This window comes from Dermacentor silvarum, chromosome 8 (assembly GCF_013339745.2).
Source record: "Dermacentor silvarum isolate Dsil-2018 chromosome 8, BIME_Dsil_1.4, whole genome shotgun sequence".
NCBI classification, from domain to species: Eukaryota; Metazoa; Arthropoda; class Arachnida; order Ixodida; family Ixodidae; genus Dermacentor; species Dermacentor silvarum.
This window is the reverse complement of record NC_051161.1, coordinates 126,349,655-126,368,231: the sequence shown is the minus strand read 5'-3', so window position 1 is coordinate 126,368,231 and position 18,577 is coordinate 126,349,655. Positions and strand designations below refer to the sequence as shown.

Below are 18,577 nucleotides of genomic sequence, written 5' to 3'. Positions count from 1 at the left end.
CATCCAAGAAGCGTCCAGCGCCGGCAGATGATTTGGAGTGCTCTGGAAAAGAGCCAAAGGTCCCGGCTGCTAATGCGAAGAAACCCCTTCATGGAGCCCCTGTGAGTGCAGATGCGGCTGCAGTTCAAGAAGTTGCTGCAGCTGCGACTCCTCAAAGGGATGGAACAGGCAGAACAAAGGTAGCAGCGCACGTGTAGGTGCTGCGCCTCAGTAGTGGAATCATGCCGGGCGCCCTTCATTTAACGTTTGGAACACTGAATGTCCGTGGCTTACGTAGTAAGCGACGGCAGGGTCAGTTATTACACTTGTTGCGTAGCCGAGCGTTAGATGTTATTGCAATTCAGGAAGAAAAATTGAATGCGATGACGACGCAGCGGCTGCTGTAGCTCCATTTCTTTCGGAGTATGAAGTATGTGTCAGCCACGCGATTGGTGTCTCTGGAGGATGTATGATATTTGTGAGAAAAACGCGGCAATGCAACGTGTTGGGACTGTGCACTGATAGGGAAGGGCGCCTTGTATGGTGTGATGTCAATATGGATAGTCATGTTTGGAGGTTTCTTTGCGTGTATGCGCCACGTAAGGCACGCGACCGGGAGGACTACTTTCTCTCATTGACCCAGCACTTACGCAATGACCGTGTATTAGTTGTCTTAGGTGACTTTAATTATGTGTGTAGTGGTCAGGATCGGTCGTCTACAAGGCAACGCCATGATACCAGCGCTGACGTTTTGAATGCCATGACATGTGACTACCAGCTTGTTGATGTAGGGGATCATGAAAATGTCCCTTTTCGGTACACACATTTTCAAGGTACATCTCATGCAAGGCTTGATCGGATTTATGTATCTTTACCTATCCTCCCTAGACTATACGGCTACAGTGTGCACCCTGTGTTCTTCAGTGATCATTGTTTGGTGTCGGTCTGTTTTGGCACCCGGCAGTGTCAAAGTTCGCGAATGAACTGGGATTTATAGAAAATTAACAATCAGTTACTCTTACATAAGCCTTTTCTCAAGCGCGTCCCGGAAATTCTTATTGACGTTTCAAGTCGTAGTTCTTTATCTGTCTTCGCGCAATGGGAGATATTCAAGCAACAAGTTAAAATGATAGCTATTGAAGAAGCTTCCATATTGTCTTTTGAGAAAAAAGGAAAATATAAAGAGTTGTGCAAGTTGCTAGATAAGCTACACGAACTTGAATGCCTGCATCCTGGCAAGTACATTGAGGACATTGACAACGTTAAGGCACAAATGCAGACAATGGACACTGAGAGATACAGAGGTGCACTAGTTCGAGCGCGGACTCGTCGGTATTTGGAGCAACAGCCTTGTAGTCGTTCGCTTGGTGATGAGCGTCGGCATGCTCTGTCGAAGCAAGTTCTCGAGATAGAGTATACCGGAGCGATTGTTAATGACCAGGATACAATAATGAAAGCGTTCGCGGATCATTACGAGAATATCTTTCAGTCTCATAAAGTAATTAAGAGTGAAGCTGTAAAGGAAAACTATTTCGTTGCTGCCACAGCTCAGTCAAGAAGCATACGATGACGTTGATAGAGACATAAGTATCAAGGAAGTGGAAACAACTAGTGCTTCGCTAAATAAAGACAGAACTCCTGGGCCTGATGGCTTGAGTGCGGAATTTTATGAGTGTTTCTGCTCTATATTGGCTCCCTTTCTGCTTAAACTGTATGAAGAAGCGTACAGGAGTGGATACCTATCTACCACGCTCTATCGAGGGCACACAGTACTTATCCCAAAAAGCAGTGATGTAACAAAATTTCAGAAAGTTGAGGGATATCGCCCATATCACTTTGCAACGTGGATTATAAAATATTTGCTAAGATATTAGCTAGTCGCCTTCAAGAAGTAATTCGATCATTGGTGGGAGACCATCAAAGATGTTGCATTAGATAAAGATCAATTCAGACGAATATCCACGTTGCACGGTCTGTGCTAGAGTGTGTGACAGAAAGTGCGGGTCAGGTTGCAATAGTTCAGGTTGATTTGGCAAAAGCATTTGATAAAGTTAATCACTGCTTCTTGTTTAGTGTTTTAGAGCACATAAACATTGGATCTCTTCTTTTTAAAGGCATCTCCATGTGCTATGCTAATGGCACAACAAGGCTAATAGTTAATGTTTGTCTATATGAATCTATCTACCTCAGGGCATCAGTAAGGCAAGGTTGTCCCTTGTCACCTCTATTATTCGCTCTGTACTTGGAACCACTTTGTACACGAATTTTTAGGATCATACCTTTCACGGGTTCATATTGTTATCCAATGAGGTCCGCGTACTTGCCTATGCAGATGACATAGCCTTCTTCTGCGCTGAGAAGAAAAGTGTGGAGACTGCCCTTGCCATACCGCAGCAGTTTTGCTCAGCTTCTGGTGCAACTGTGAACTTTGAGAAGAGTTCCGGATTTTGGTTCAGTCAATGTGTACAATGCCAACTCACTTCGCAGGTATTCAGTGGAGGCAAGACTTTAGGTACTTAGGTGTACCCCTCTCGCAATATCGCAATATTAATCGTCACTGGTCAGCGGAAGTTGCAGAAGTACAACGTAAGGTTAACAACTGGCCGGGGCGGCAGTTGTCCATATTTAGCCGATCTGAAGCTTGCAATCTGTTTCTAGCAGCTCGACTTATGCATGTCCTGCAGGTATTACACTGCTCGCGACTTAGGTTGCAAGCTTTCCATCGTGTGTTTGCTACCTATGTATGGAGCTCACGTGTTGAGGCCATGCGGCGTGATAACCTTTTTCTTCCTCTTGAGAGTGGTGGTCTTGGCCTAGCTCACCCTTTTGTTAGGCAACTTGTCTCCCGGTTATTCTTCTTACGTGATGTAAACAGTCCTTTTCTAAGAGAGATGTTACAACTTCAATTAATGAATTACCTTCGAGAAATAGTTGTGTCGTCATATCTCAGTGATGCACCACCTGCTCCTTGGGGCTTCTTGAAAGAGGTTGTTTAAGGCTTTCACTTTCTTAAAGCTCGCTTTAGCTTGGATTATATTTTCACTGCATCCCGAAAAGAAATTTCTGCTGCACTGATAGACACATTGTTTCCTGTTCCCCATTATCGTGCGCCTTATTTGGAATGTTGCTACTTAGATTTACTAAAGCGTGTCCGTCGAATGATCATTCCTCCAGGGATCAAAACTTTTTTCTTTAACTTACATTCGGCAACCTTTCCTGTCAAAACCTGGTTAGAAAAAAGGGGCTGTTTCCTGCCGTGGTCTACAAACTGCCGTTTGTGTCCACATGCTGAAACGATTGATCACTGTTTTGTCGATTGTAGGGATGCCGTGTTCTTCTGGGACATTCTCCAAAGAACACTTAAAAAACGATTTAGACATCACACCATACACAATTCGTTTCTTACCTTTTAAAGATTCCTGTGACCCACCATATGACATGTTCATAGTACTTGGTCTACATAGTCTTTGGCGCAGTAGAATGTGTGACAGGCACGCTGAACCACCGCGAAGCACTCGGTCGTTTTTTCGGGAATCTGCTGCCTACATTCGTAGTGTGTACGCTGCTCAAGAAACAGCGCCGGACTGGATGCCTTTATTGGACGCGTGCACATGCTTGCCTGACTTTTGAATATGTACCTGTAGCGCCTTGTTTCTTGTGTTGCTGAAGAGTCTGCTCCCATGTAATAAAGAAAAAAAAGTGGATGTATGGCGTAGTAATTACGACGCTCGCTTTGGGATCGGGGGTACGCGGGTTCGAAACCCCTATCGGCTTGTTTTTTTCTTGGTATCACCGTTTTCTTTTTTCCTATCTGTTTGGAGGCGCCGTAGTTTGTGCCCCGGTGCCGCGGCGGAAGCCGCGGTGCCTGGCGCCGGCGCGAAACGGCGGTCGTTGGGGTGTTGCGGAGCGCAGCGTAGCAACACCCCAAATAAAAAAATACTGCTCCAGTCAGGTAGACTGCTCCCTCCCTGATAGTGAGATTATATTTGGATCATCAAAACAGTGATGCGTTTATTTAGCAATACCATGGATCCCTTAACAGCAGCCAGAGTTGTGCCTAGTCACCAGCAGCCCAGCGTGTTCTCCGTTCCAACGCCGGCGGCGTTGCAACGGAGGCGTCTCGCCGGTGCCATCCTCCTCGCCCTCTTTTTTCTCTCTCGCGTGGCAATCATCCGCGGAAAGCAAAATACGCGACCGGAGCAACTTTGGTAGTGCCTTCGTCGCCTTCTGGTGTGTATATTGACACGTATACATGTTTATCTTTCACCGGTGGCCGCTTTCCACCGGCTAACAAGTGTTAAACGTTATCGCTCGGAGCAGGACGCGCCTGCATCGGAAGCTTCTGGAAGCTTCTCGAACGTTATCGATGCTTCTATCCTTCGTCTGTGGTCGCCGACACTCATGTGATCTGGTCGTATGAGCGACGCGAATTCTCTAGAGCTTTCTGGAAGACGCGCGGGCATCAGGGATTGATCTGGAGCCTTCGGTGACTCGGGTATAAAAGCCGACGCGTTTCGCCGCTGATCAGATTTTCGACGATCGCCGACTGTGTTCGCCGCTATCGTTGTGCTTTGAGTGTAGCTTGCTTTTGTGGGCACAGGTTCGCCCAATAAACAACCAGTTTCGTCATACAGAGTTATACGACTGTTTTCTTTACCGTCACTACTACGTGACATCTGGTGGAGGTGCGGGGTATCGATCCCCGTACCTCTCGCACCGAACCTCGAAAACGCCGATACCGAAGTCCACACCGACGCAAGCAGCGTAGGACTCGGCGCCGTGCTTGTGCAGAGGACTGACGGACTAGAAAGGGTTGTAAGTTACGCTAGCCGGTCGCTATCGAAGGCGGAAGCAAATTATTCCACAACAGAAAAGGAGTGCCTCGCCATCATCTGGGCTACATCAAAGTTTCGCCCCTACCTCTATGGCAGGCCCTTTAAAGTTGTGAGCGACCACCACGCCTTGTGTTGGCTAGCTAACTTGAAGGATCCTTCAGGTCGCCTCGCACGATGGAGCCTGAGACTTCAAGCATTCGACATCACCGTCGTTTACAAGTCCGGGAGAAAGCACTCTGACGCCGATTGTTTGTCTCGCGCCCCCGTCGAACCGCTGCCACAAGACGACCAGGATGAGGACACTTTCTTGGGACCCATCAGTGCCGACGAATTCGCCGAACAACAGCGAGCCGACCCGGAACTAAGGAGCCTTGTAGACTACCTGGAAGGCAAGACCGTCATTGTGCCGAAGGTGTTCAGGCGAGGATTGGCGTCGTTTTTCTTGCAAAACGACATTCTCCTAAAGAAGAACTTCTCGCCTCTCCGAGCCAACTACCTCCTCGTGGTACCCTCAGCATTGCGTCCAGAGGTTCTGCAAGCTCTCCATGACGACCCAACGGCTGGACATCTCGGTTTTTCCCGCATTATCGCGAGGATACAAGAAAAATACTACTGGCCTCGCCTCTCTGCCGACGTCGCCCATTACGTAAGGACATGCCGAGACTGTCAGCGACGCAAAACACCGCCGACAAGGCCAGCCGGACTTCTACAGCCAATAGAGCCACCTCGCCGACCGTTCCAGCAGATCGGGATGGACTTACTGGGGCCTTTTCCGACGTCGACGTCCGGGAATAAATGGATCGTCGTCGCTACGGACTACCTCACCCGCTACGCCGAAACAAAAGCCTTGCCCAAAGGCAGTGCCGCCGAGGTAGCCCGTTTCTTCGTTGAGAACATCCTCCTGTGTCACGGTGCCCCAGAAGTCCTCATCACCGACAGAGGCACGGCCTTTACGGCAGAACTAACTCAAGCCATCCTGCGGTACAGCCAGACAAGCCATCGCCGCACCACCGCCTACCACCCGCAGACGAATGGCCTCACCGAGCGCCTGAATAAGACCATCGCCGACATGCTGGCAATGTACGTCGACGTCGAACACAAGACGTGGGATGCCATCCTTCCGTACGTGACCTTCGCATACAACACGGCCGTGCAAGAAACGACGCACATGGCGCCGTTCAACCTGGTCTACGGAAGGAACCCGGCAACGACGCTTGACGCCATGCTACCGGACGTCGCTGACGAAGAAAATCTCGACGTTGCCACTTATTTGCAGCGTGCCGAAGAAGGTCGACAGCTCGCCCGCCTGCGCATCAAGAACCAGCAGAGGACCGACAGCCGACACTACAATCTTCGACGACGCTACGTCGAGTACCAGCACGGCGACCGTGTTTGGGTCTGGACTCCGGTTCGCCGACGAGGACTTAGCGAGAAACTGTTCCGTCGCTATTTCGGACCATATAAGATAATCCGACGTATTGGCGCACTGGACTATGAGGTCGTGCCAGACAGCATTTCGCAATCACAGCGGCGCCGGGCACGACCTGAAGTCATCCATGTGGTGCGTCTTAAGCCTTTCTACGCCCGCTGACGACGTTAGGTACTTTGTTACTTTGTTGTTTTTTTTTATTACGCGTGCTTTTGTTTTCGCTTTCGTGTTTGTAGCATCGGGACGATGCTTCTTTTAAGGGGAGGGTATTGACACGTATACATGTTTATCTTTCACCGGTGGCCGCTTTCCACCGGCTAACAAGTGTTAAACGTTATCGCTCGGAGCAGGACGCGCCTGCATCGGAAGCTTCTCGAACGTTATCGATGCTTCTATCCTTCGTCTGTGGTCGCCGACACTCATGTGATCTGGTCGTATGAGCGACGCGAATTGTCTAGAGCTTTCTGGAAGACGCGCGGGCATCAGGGATTGGTCTGGAGCCTTCGGTGACTCGGGTATAAAAGCTGACGCGTTTCGCCGCTGATCAGATTTTCGACGATCGCCGACTGTGTTCGCCGCTATCGTTGTGCTTTGAGTGTAGCTTGCTTTTGTGGGCACAGGTTCGCCCAATAAACAACCAGTTTCGTCATACACAGTTTTACGACTGTTTTCTTTACCGTCACTACTACGTGACAATATCATGTCAGCGTACCCTACAAGATCACCTGCTCGACGTCTCAAATATTTGGCATACGCAACGTGACACAAACATCAGCAACTGTCGAGGGCAGCTTTGTGGGTAAAGTAACGCCATTCTGGAGTAAAAATCGAAAACACTGGCGGATTTGTCGTTGCTTTGAAGTGCTTCCACAAATGGCGCCTACATACCATTCCAAATGCTGGATCCTCGGAATGTTATGCGAAGGATTTTGTAATGGCGAGTAGTTGTGGAGACGTGTATGCAGAGAAGCTGTAAATACAGTGAGTAACGTTTATTTCCAAAAATAAATAAAAAAATTTAAAGGAAACCATATTGGTGCTTCCGGAGTGTTCCCCGGTTAGGTTAGTATCGCAGCACGCTGTCGTATATGGCTTTCCGATGGGCAGGGGTTTCTCTTCGGAAGACCCAGTCGTTTAACGTAACGATTAAGCTTTGTAACCAAGCAAGGCCGATGTTTCGCTGTGAGGACAGTCCAGTATATGTCCATCACAGAAGGTGTGCTGTACCTGGTTAACACGGCTCGCAAGTGCCATAAGTTCGGTCCAGTGGAATTTATTTATATAGAAAGTTTGGCTTTTGAACAAATACGCCTTTCCCCAGGAATAGAACTAAGCTCTTTGAACACAATAAGGGCACACATAACCGAGTGTGTCTTTTGGACATGCAAGGTATATGCCGTCTGCAAGAGGACTAGCAGATCAGTGGGCAAAATGAACATTAAAAGAAAACGCGCCACGCCGTGTCCTCACACAGTCGCCCCACTTGGCCACTGTGCTCCTAGTGTTTTCGTTACCCGTGTCTAAACTATTGGTGAAGCGTCGCAGAAAATATAGAACTCCTAAGTCTTTTTTGAAGCAAACCACACATTGCATACGACTTCTAGTGCATGATCACAATACAATAATAAGAAAGTAATGCAGTTATATTAATACTCAAAATGTTTCTTGTACACTTGAATGAGAGAAGAAAAGCTACAGAAATTCTGAGAATTGTCTACTAATACTAATGTCTACTCAGGCCTCTCCCTGCAATCTCCAATTACCCCTGTCTCGCTCTAGCTGATTCCAACTTGCGCCTGCAAATTTCCCAACTTCATCACCCCACCTAGTTTTCTGCCGTGCTCGACTGCGCTTCCTTTCTCTTGGTATCCCTTCTGTAAATATTATGGTCCACCGGTTATCCATCGTACGCGTACTCAACAACAAAACTCAGCTAGAAAAAGAAATTCTGGTAGACAACATCCACGTCCCCACGTGGGAGGCCTAGGCCCAGCCAACTAAACTGCTGGTTTAAATAAAAGTTTGTTCCTCCTCCTCCCTAGACAACATTCGTCAGTAAAGGCTGAAACGCCACAATCATCAGGTGTTGATAATGTGAGCCGGGCATGTCCTTGTGAGTAACGGTATCTAGCAAAACTTTATTCGAAAGAAATGTAAGGGACGTCAAAAGAGTTCCCTGAAAGACAATATTATTGATACGAGGCCGGTATGCAGGAGCTTGTTATTGTAGAGAAAACTAAGGAGCATTGTTTAGACGGAAGTAACATTAACCGAGCATTATACGGAAGCGTACAGAACTTTGGCGCCTTGCAGAGGAACGATGGTATACTGTGCGGTTCATGTGCACTGGGTGCGTACCAAACGCCACAAAGTAAATGAATGTGTCCTTGTACAGTCGCAATCTTTTTCAGGGTGAACACGGGAACGCGTGGCCTTCTGAGCTCACAGCGCGGTTCAGCGGCGGCAACAAGAAGTATTGCTCATGCGCAGTGTGTCCGACGTGCGCAAATGCTCCCGCCGCGCGCATTGCATCACGCAAGCAAGTGCGTGTCGTCTGCTGCGCGCGTACCGCAATAAGGTAGCCGTACGGTTCGGGATTGATGACGATGTTGAACTTCGCATTACGCTCCCCACGATGCATCAATAAACTTGAAAATATATGTAATATTTTGTGGGCGTTCTCAAGATCATTGTTGATCTGTAGCCAGGCCACGCATGCTCATGACACTTGTGGGCGTACTTAAAAAGCGGCTTCCGTCTTTGAGGAGCGTAAATATATTCTTGCACACTACCGCATCTGTCAGAGCACCAACTGAATTTCAGCATGGCCTGTGTTCCCGAAGAAGAGAGGAGGAAAATCGTACAATATTCGCTCAAGGGATATTCACAGCGCTCCATCGGTGCTCTCGTGCACAGGCCGCTAAAGACCGTCAACAGGATTATTGAGGCATTCAGCAAGGAAGGCCGACTCTGTGATGCCCAACAGAGGCGTCGACCAAAGGCAACGACGGAGGATGAAGACGCGCTTATAGTAGCTGCTGTCGTCGAGAACCCGTTGCAGTCCGCGAGGCAAGTGCGGGAGCAGCTAGATGTGGACGCTTCCCTTGCTACGGTCCGGCGACGCCTCCGAAGTGGTGGACTGCGAAATTCTGTAGCTGCACGAAAGCCAGTCGTCACTGCTTCGAACAAGAAGTCACGTCTCCAGTTTGCCGAAGCACACGCCTCATGGATGGCAGATGACTGGGGCATGATGATCTTCTCGGATGAGTCGATTTTTACAACTCGCCGAGACCAACGAATGCGAGTTTGGCGCACCAGAGGCACACGGTAAGAAACTTTTCTTAATGCACGTTGTATTTTGCGAAGTATGGTCAAAAATACGATTTCCATGCAGTTACGAGCCAGCCAATGTGCAGGGAGTCGCCGCGAGTGGCCGAAACTGCGTGAACGTGTGGGGCGCGGTGTCAAGGCATGGTCTCGGCCTCTGCATCGCATAGAAGGTGCCCTTACATCGCAGCGATAATGCACAGAAATTTTGGGCAATGTGTTGCTGCCCTACGCCCACAGCGTCTTTCCTGAAGTCGACTTTGTTTCAAGATGACCTGGCGCCAGTTCTCACTGCAAAAGTTGTCAAGAACAGAAAATCTCAGAAACTTTCCTGGCCGGCCACAGGCGCTGACATGAACATCTGCCAAAATATATGGGGGTACATCAAAGCAGACATGGTGCGAAAACCTGTCCGCCCGACGACTGGGGATGAGCTGTGGGCAGCCGTTTGACAAGAATGGGAGGACCTTCGAGCGCATCATGACTTTCTGCCACCGCTGTACGCGTCACTGCCCTCTAGGATGGCAGCAGTCGTTTCCGCAAAGGGTTGTATGACAAAATACTAACATCATCAAAGAGAAAATTATTCCTGCTTACTAATACTACTTCTAAACGGACCAATATTTTGTTGAAATTGCACCAAATAAAAGTTCGGATGTTTGTGTTCCCTTGCCTGTTAATTGTACGATAAGAACACAGCAGAAGGAAAACTAAACAAAGTGAAATGTTGAAGTAATTACAATAACGCCAAGCATAAGAAGCACAACGTTCGGAATTAAAAGCATCAAAATCGTGGTTTCTGTCATAATTTGGTTTCTATTGAGGGGAAACACTGCTAGCAGACGACACACGCGCGCAGCGATGACGTAATGCCCACGAAAAGAGCCTACCCTCCCCGAGCATGCGCGCAATATTGTAGCTGACGGCGCTGGTGATATAGAAAGCCACGCGCTCCCGTGTTCACCCTCAAAAAGATTGCGACTGTACACGTACGCTTCCTTGGCAACATATGGCCGAGGGACACTGAAATGATGCTCTAAACTCGGATATCCGCTGCGGGCGGATATACGAGTTTAGGTATAAGTTGGATATAAGCTTAGATATATCCGGATATAAGCTGTAATCCACTGGTAAACGATCTATGAGCATTTCCTAGTATAGACCAATTTGTTTTGCACAGGAGGATTTGCGGGAACACCGGACCGCGTGGATCGCTCAGCGCCGACGTAAGCACCTTCGTACGCATTGCGCGCCAGCGCGACTTGACCCGAACGTAAATTCGTTCGTTCTGAACAAAAACTGCTCGGCTGCTTAGTTCTCAGTTAACAACCGCGAACATCGCTCATCGCAGATGAATATTCGATAAAGAAGAACAGACACGCAGGCGTTTTCTTTTTTTCTCTCTCTCTCTCTCTTTTTTTTTCGCGGCGCAACGTAAAATGTACCCGGTGCCGTAGAGGGAACGCGAAAGAAACGGCGCTTGCAGTGTTTTCTGCACTAGCGCAGTGCTCCTTCAATTGGTCTCCGCACCTTGTGAAGCTCCAGGCGACTTGCAATGTCTAACCAAGAGCAGGCAAGTCTCTAACTTAACCCCTTCGTCCGTGCAGCAAGCCTTCAAGGGTCTTCAGAAAAGTTATCAGTTTATTCCATAAAGCGAATAGCAGTCGCCGAGATATAACGAAACGCAATTTCCGTCAGCGGTTCAGCTAGCACTCACTCGTCTCAGAAGCTGCTGTGGATAGGTAACTTCATGTATTCACACACCACAGAGAAATATACCGCGTACGGAATACCCTTCCTTTCATCTTACAGCCGTTTCTATAAGGTTAGCGGATATTCGCTATAGCAACAGCATAAAAAGCGTGCTTACCTTTATTCTCTTGCAAGCGGATAAAAGTGGCCCTGCTGTCCCTTGCCGTGCTCAACCACGGAGCCGCGCGGAAACGTCTTGTGGCATTTCTTCTGTTTTTCGTACATCGCTGGAGCCACCGGCCGATACAGAAACAAAATGTTGCAGCGCGCAGTAGAAGGCAAAGGCGTGCATGTGTACAGAGCTGCAGATAGCGGCAGGAGCAGACGAACGGAATGGCAGCCGAAGCGATAAGAACGAAAGCGCCGCCCGTTGGCCCAACATGTGGAGCGTATAAATAATATATAGCATGGTAAAAAAATAAAATAGCCAAAAACACATTTTATTTCGACATATAATTCCATGACTTTACTTTATTGCTATGTAGGTTGAAAAGGTAGAGCCACATATGCAAAAGTTACAGAATTTTCCTTTGGCTACGAGCATGGCGACGCTTTATTGCCGATACCGTAACTAGCCCGACTGTCCACCGCCTGGTGGAGTTGTGGAACAACGACCCCTTGGAGTTCACGATATACGAGAATAAGCTCTTCGACATGATCGTCAACATCTTAAAGGACAGTCGCGTGTCCTTTCTGGTTGCGTCATGCGTGCCACCTTGTACTGTGGTTTGTGCCACGTGCTATCCGTGGCCATGAAGGCAATGCGCTTTAACACGTATGGCGCGTGGCACGATACGCAGGCCAAGGTGGCACGCACGGCGCGCGCAGAAATATGCCGTCCCATGGCGAAGGCGGAGCTAAAATAATAGCGCAACTTAATCTGCTCAAACGTATGACATTGCGCGCATGAGCGTTTGTGTTATACGGGGGAATACGTTCTAGCGGATGTGCAACGGAGCCAGCTGTGGAAGAAGACGACGACGACGAACGCGCGAGCAGTGGCACGAGCGGAAACGAGCTGTGGAAGTAGACGACTACGCTCGAGCCATTGCTGATGATGCTAGTTTTTGTTCGCGGACATGCCCTAGCCATACATAGCTTCGCTGTCAAAAATGAAGTGAGGCACTGACGCCGGATTTATACCATGAGGCCAAATGTAAGTTTTGTAATGATAGAGTAGCCACCCTAGAGCACATACTCTGGAATTGTGAAATAGTTCAGAGGAGAATTGCAGTCCCCCCGGATGATCTAAGAGCGCGGTGGAGAACCGCACTGACTAGCTCTGATATTCAGGACCAACTTTGGGCCATCCAGCAAGCCCGGGAAGCTACCGAGAGACAGGGTCTCTCTGCTGCCCCCGGCGCGGCCTAGACCCAGGCCATCAATTTGCCGGATATTTATTAAAGTTGTCTCACTCACTCACACTCACTGACGCGTGCGCCACCTTGTTTTTGTGCACGCTAGCCATATGCTGATTTCTCTTCTCGCGGTCACGAATGCCTCATTCACTTGCATACAAACCACAGGACACGAAACCATCAAGTCCCGTGCACTCTTGTTTATTTGCTGTATATTTACATAGCCAAGACAAAGGAGCAGCGTCCAGACCTACCAAATGCACTCAAGCAATTTCTTTACTGCATTTATATTGCCTTGACTTACGACGGAAGGCACGGCAACTGCTCACTGTAAAGGCAGAGCTTGTCGTCCGTGTTAGTATCACGTTATTTCATTCTTGTCCACGTTGTCCTAGCGTAAAATATTCTGATGTGGCGAACAATGGGTGTGTTCTTCTGGCATCCTTCTTCACTCAACAAATCTATGTATGCAACTTAGGCTAGTTGTAGTCAGCAAATTATGTGATCCTCATCCGGTCACAGATGTTATGATTTGAGCGCACACATATATTTATGAAGTAGATAAACCCAAGCAGGGCTACTTTGTGTTATAAGAAACCTGTTTGAAACATTCTTTGTGTGCCTGCACATTTCAGTGAAACGTAACCTTCAATATTCACCCGTGAACTGGCCTGCTTAATCCTGCCAGTCAGGTGCGTTGATTTGCGAACAATGTCGGAGCCACTGCTAGGCATGTACACAAGCGCAGAATGTTTTTTTCTTTCTGTACTCTTGTATCATGATTTTGAATGCTTTCGCCTTTGAGCTGATGGAAGGCAATACACGCAACGCTGGTGATCTGAAAGTACACAATAAGCTTCGGAATTCAAAGCTTCATTATAGTTGTTACTAAGCACGACGAAGCATTGCCGTGGCGATTGCGGCCAAAAAAATTTAGGTTTACGTGCCAAAAAAAAACACGATATAATTATGAGGCACGCCATAGCAGTTGGCCAACCACGCTGTTTCAGTTTTCCATCCTCTCGCATTTGCTATCATTTAGGCCATAGACACGGGCGCGCGACATACTGTACAATATGAAATTCATACCACGCTGTCGCTTTCGCACTACGACATTGTTGCATCCCCATATTGTCATTATAGTCTTTGTGAAGCTATAGTCGACGATCGCCTAATTTTTATTATTATTATTATTGCGATAGCAATTATAGGGATGCTCCAGGCGAAATTGCGCTGATGCGGCGTACGCAGAGTACGTGCGCCGCCGTGGGTTGTGGCTTCGTGAGCGCAGTTCTCGCGCAGCTTTACTGTCGAAGGTTGCGTAAACATAACCATGCGAGATCTGGAAACGCGTTGTAGCTGTAGCAGCAAAAAGTGATCGCTTGTCGCGGCTGCATCGCTTCATCACACCAGCATTCCGACAGCAAGTTCCCCTGCCATCGAGTGAGATGTGTTCTTGTTTCCCTTTGCGCACGACACCAAGGTTGTTAATTTAATACGAGAAGGTTTAATTTACACTGGCTATAACACGTAAGCTGCTTAATTTACTTATTATAGCTCTCTGGTAATTTGTATCGCAATCACTGCTTCGCGTTTCGGGCGAAAATGCAACATTTTTACTCTTGTCAGCTTGTCTGACAAGGCCACGCAGACTTTCAAGAATTCCTTTTATCCTCGCACAGAGTTGAAGTTATCACAACTTTTCTGTTGACAGTTAGCTCAGCTAGTTTGTATAAACCCACAAGGAAGCAAAGTTGCTACCAGAACCAGCAGATTGCTGTTAGAAGTGCAGGTTCTTAACATGGACATGGTGGATAGTAATTTTTGCACATATTTCTAACACCGGTTTCATGCATACTTTACAGCCCCCCTGTGTGCCTACCATCAGCCTGGTCCACTGAAGCAAGCCCACAGAAAACTTCCGCTAACTTTCTTAGTACCTGTGATATATGAACAGCGCATTTCCGTGTCTGCGACCGCTGAAATGAGCCTTCAGCATAACAATTAAATTGTGTAGCCGCCGACGTACTCGTGATCTCTTCTGTTCTGCATCTGAAACCAGGGATGAAAGGCTGCGCCCAGCCAGTGTTAACTTGCTTAGAAGCCTATGTACTTGTGAACTCTGGGTTAATTTGTGTGTCTGTGACTGTTGATCCAAGTCTACAAAAATGCCGTACTAAATTTGGTAGTACCTGTGAACTCCAGTGCATTTTGTGTCTGCGACCGCTGAAGCCAGCCTGCAGCAAGCCTTTGTAAATTGTGTAGTCGCCAAAGTACCTGTTACCATTTCAGCAGTATTTGGCTGCGACCACGGAAGTGTATTCAGCTTCTGTTGACGTGCTTAGAGGCTTTTGAGCCTGTGAACTCCTAGGGTGAATTTTTGTCTGTGACCACTCAAGCACAGCAAGTATCTTGAAACTTCTAGTCTGTGAGCTCAGTTTGCACAGGTACAAAAGCAATTACTAGACGCTTGCTTCAGCACAAAACAGTGTTTGTGCCTGTAACTGCTGAAATAATAGTAATTTTATTAAAGCACAATGTATCTCAAATTTTTAGTATTTTGTACTGTGTGCGACCACTGAAGCAAGCCTGCAGAAAGCCTGGAGCATTTGATGGCTAGGAAATTTGTGAACTTTTCCGTAAATTTTGCATTTATGTGCGTGCGAACGCTGAAGTGAGCCAGCCTGCAGTGGCCTCCTACTAACTTCCTTCGTGCCTCCCAGCTTTACAGAGGGCTTCTAAAGTTCTTTTACTGGCCGAGGTGCTTCTACAAAATATTTGCTCAACTGGAATTATCTCATCACTACTCGACAGTGTCAATGTTTGCTTTGGTGACCTTTACAAGAATTTGTCATCAATGCAGAGATCATTTGCATTTTAAATGGGTGACCATATAGCAGCTGTTTGTGTCAATGACCACTGAACAAGTAACTTCGTTAACGCCTAATGTAGTTGTGACATTTTTCGCATTATTTCTGTTAGTGTGTGTAACTACTAAAAAAAACAGCAGATCCAAAGCCCTGTGTGAATCGATGTTATGCGAAGCAGTGTGCGGCGAGCCAACCAAGTTAACGAAATGATCATGAGAGTACCAAGAAGTAGGCGGCTGTTTCATGATCTACATCGCATGCATGAGATAACATTCATGTCATGAGTCCTCAGGAGTCCCTTTCGCTACGACCTAAGAGACCTTAAGGCGAAAGCCTTAGTCAAGCTCATGGCTATGACTTCGACCATCAACCTTTCGCCTTTTCCTTCACTTAGTACCACATCCGAACCCATTCCATTGTTTTTTTAGTGGTAACCTTTTTTTTCGCTGCGTCATTGTCATTTTTGCTGAGTCATGCTCATGACTGACTTCTACCATCTTCATTTAGTGTTTGCTTCACTTAGTGCCCACGTCCGAACCTAAGCCTCATAGCTTCGGTAGTGGCCTCACCACGAGTTATTAAGTTTTCTTGCTAGCCACTGTGCATTTGTAAACTTCTTGATTGCTCTACTCTTTTACTGGCCAGGTTGCGTCATAATCTCCATTGGCAGAGCTTGTATGGTCAAATTAATGAGTCCTATCTGTTTGCATTGATGTGTTTTACTGAAAACCGCGGTGTGCATTTAAAAGTTCAACTTGTGATCTTCCGGCAGCTGTTTTATTGAAATAAATGCTGTACTTTTAACGGTATTGTCAAATGATTCAGCAGATTGCAGAACTTAGTCCTGTAGCTATGTTCCTGTTCGCGCAGAAAAGTCTAGCTTGCATGTCCTGACTGAATATTGTTTGTACTATATGTTTTGATTTAATGCATTATTTTAAGTTCTATATAATGTTTAACGTAGCAGGGAATCACGTGCACAGTGCAGCTAACACTGTGCATATAATTCCCTGCTACGGTAGACTAAATTACATAAAACTTGATCAAAATCCATTAAATCAGAACATATAATATAAACAATCAGTCAGGACATGCAAGCTATACTTAGCCTACTTTGTTAGTCCTATGTGGGTAAATCCAGCCGGCCTGCTGCGCGGCTAGGGCACATTCTGACGAATGTCCCTATAATGTTATTTTTGATCAATATGGACGTCCTGTGGATGTCCTAAATCCGCAAACAACTGTCGCACAAACGTCCTTTGGATGACTTATAGCACCAGATGCCCCAGAAGTGCCCTACATTTTGACAAAAATATCTTAGGACGTAGTCGGGATGATGCAATAAGAAATATCCATATTTAAACATCTCTTGGACGTCCCAATATCTCATAAGGACGTTCATAGGATGGTACAAGGTTCGCCAATTCACGTGCATGGAGCGATCCCACGGACATCCAGTGGTGATCCAGAGGATTTTTACGTATATCCTACAGACGTTCGAATGTCCCGTTTCGGATGTCTGGGCGACATCTGTAGGACGTTGGTGGTCCAATGGGACGTAGACCTTCCGGAAGAGCTTCGGTTTAAGGTGGACAGAAGCATCAACCGGTCAGCAGTCGAGATAAGTAGGAGAAGTTCGGAGTATTAATGGAAAAAAAGCAGAGAAGAAATTGATACGACCTGATATCTTACAGGCATAGGTAGCGGTGCAAGATAGAGTTTCAGAAAAAAATACTTAATGAGACGCATACAAAAATGCTATATAAAAACATGTAGAGCATATCTGAAATCAAGCAAGCCAGGTGACTATTTGTCCCGGCCGCACTTCAAAGGGGATGCCAATAAATAATAATCGTCATCATCAACGAGTTTGGGAAAGGGTTTTCAATTCCAATAATTCCGACTCCAATTATGACAATTCTAATTCGCGCAGCCCCTCCTGTAGAATTCCTCCGTAACGAAAAAAAAAGGTTAACGTTTTGCTTCATCATATCGAAGCATTTGAGAACTCACGCCTAACTCTTGCGTTGTTTTAATGAAATGAAAAGCTCAAACGCAGGGATCAATGAGACTCTGTAGATATCTTTCGTGTGAATTAGTGATAGCGTATCTGTTAGTGTCTGCCTCTGTGCTTTGTTGTTGCTTTATCTCACTCACATTCTTTCAACCCTCACCATTTCACCTTGAGTCACACGCTAGGCCTGTCGCTATGTGTTAGTCTCTCCACATATCATTACAATTTTTGTCTCTCTCTCTCTAGACAAAGACATGGCATACAAACACGATTGCCGAACAGATGGAGGTATTTGGTTTGTTCTCGCCGCTCTATCTTTCTCTTAATTGTAGGATACAGCTGCTACTCATCTTATTATATCGCTCCGTATACGTTTCGTAACTCTCTAATGCATCCTTATAGTGTACTATGATGGAGAAAGGAACGAAGAAAAGAACCGCAAGTAAGCATTCTTAAAGAAATGCAATTTTTCAGCTCATGTTGTTCCCCACGAACAGCTCATTCATGTGACCGGCGATTGAGCATGAACGCAGTACAATGTTGTCTTCATGGCGAACGCTCCAGGCCCTTGTCCTGAGCGGTGATCAAGGATGCGCGTCCAGTCCTTCTTAGCGTCATCGACATCCGAGGGTGGAACGCTCTTGAATAATTCAAACGCCTCAAAAAATGCATCTGCAAAAAAGAAAGATATTTAGTGCGCAGCAAACAACGAATATACCTCGTCACGGAAGGCACCTTAAGCGTCTACGCTATTGAAAGATTCCTTGAGCTTCAGAATAAAAGTTATAGCCGAGAGAATTATTCGCCTCTTATTCAAGCTTTTTCAAACAAAATGGTTAACCGTCTTCAAATGGTACGTTGCGCGCTGCCTTCACGTACTGAATATGTTTTACAATTTACTAAAGACGTGCATTCTGTCGGCCTATACTCGTCACCAAAAAATAAATGCAAGAATCGGGAGCATAATATGAGAAAATAACTTTTAGGTCTGCGAGAAGTTGAGCCCGTAGTTT

The 18,577-nt window shown here is 46.8% G+C and overlaps 1 protein-coding gene across 2 annotated transcripts in view; it reads right to left on the bottom strand.

The window, feature by feature from the left end:
• LOC119462823 (juvenile hormone acid O-methyltransferase-like) overlaps positions 1-18,577 on the bottom strand; it is a 76,880-nt gene that overhangs the window by 45,142 nt on the left and 13,161 nt on the right. Inside the window, exon 3 of one of the 2 annotated variants that reach the window (XR_005194226.2) lies at positions 17,733-18,236. Coding sequence is in view for 1 of the 2 variants with exons in the window: in XM_049671873.1 (XP_049527830.1) it covers positions 18,067-18,236 (170 nt within the window). In the remaining variant the exon portion in view is untranslated. Of the gene's footprint in view, positions 1-17,401; positions 18,237-18,577 lie in introns of those variants that run through there. The other variant, XM_049671873.1, reaches the window with a different exon arrangement.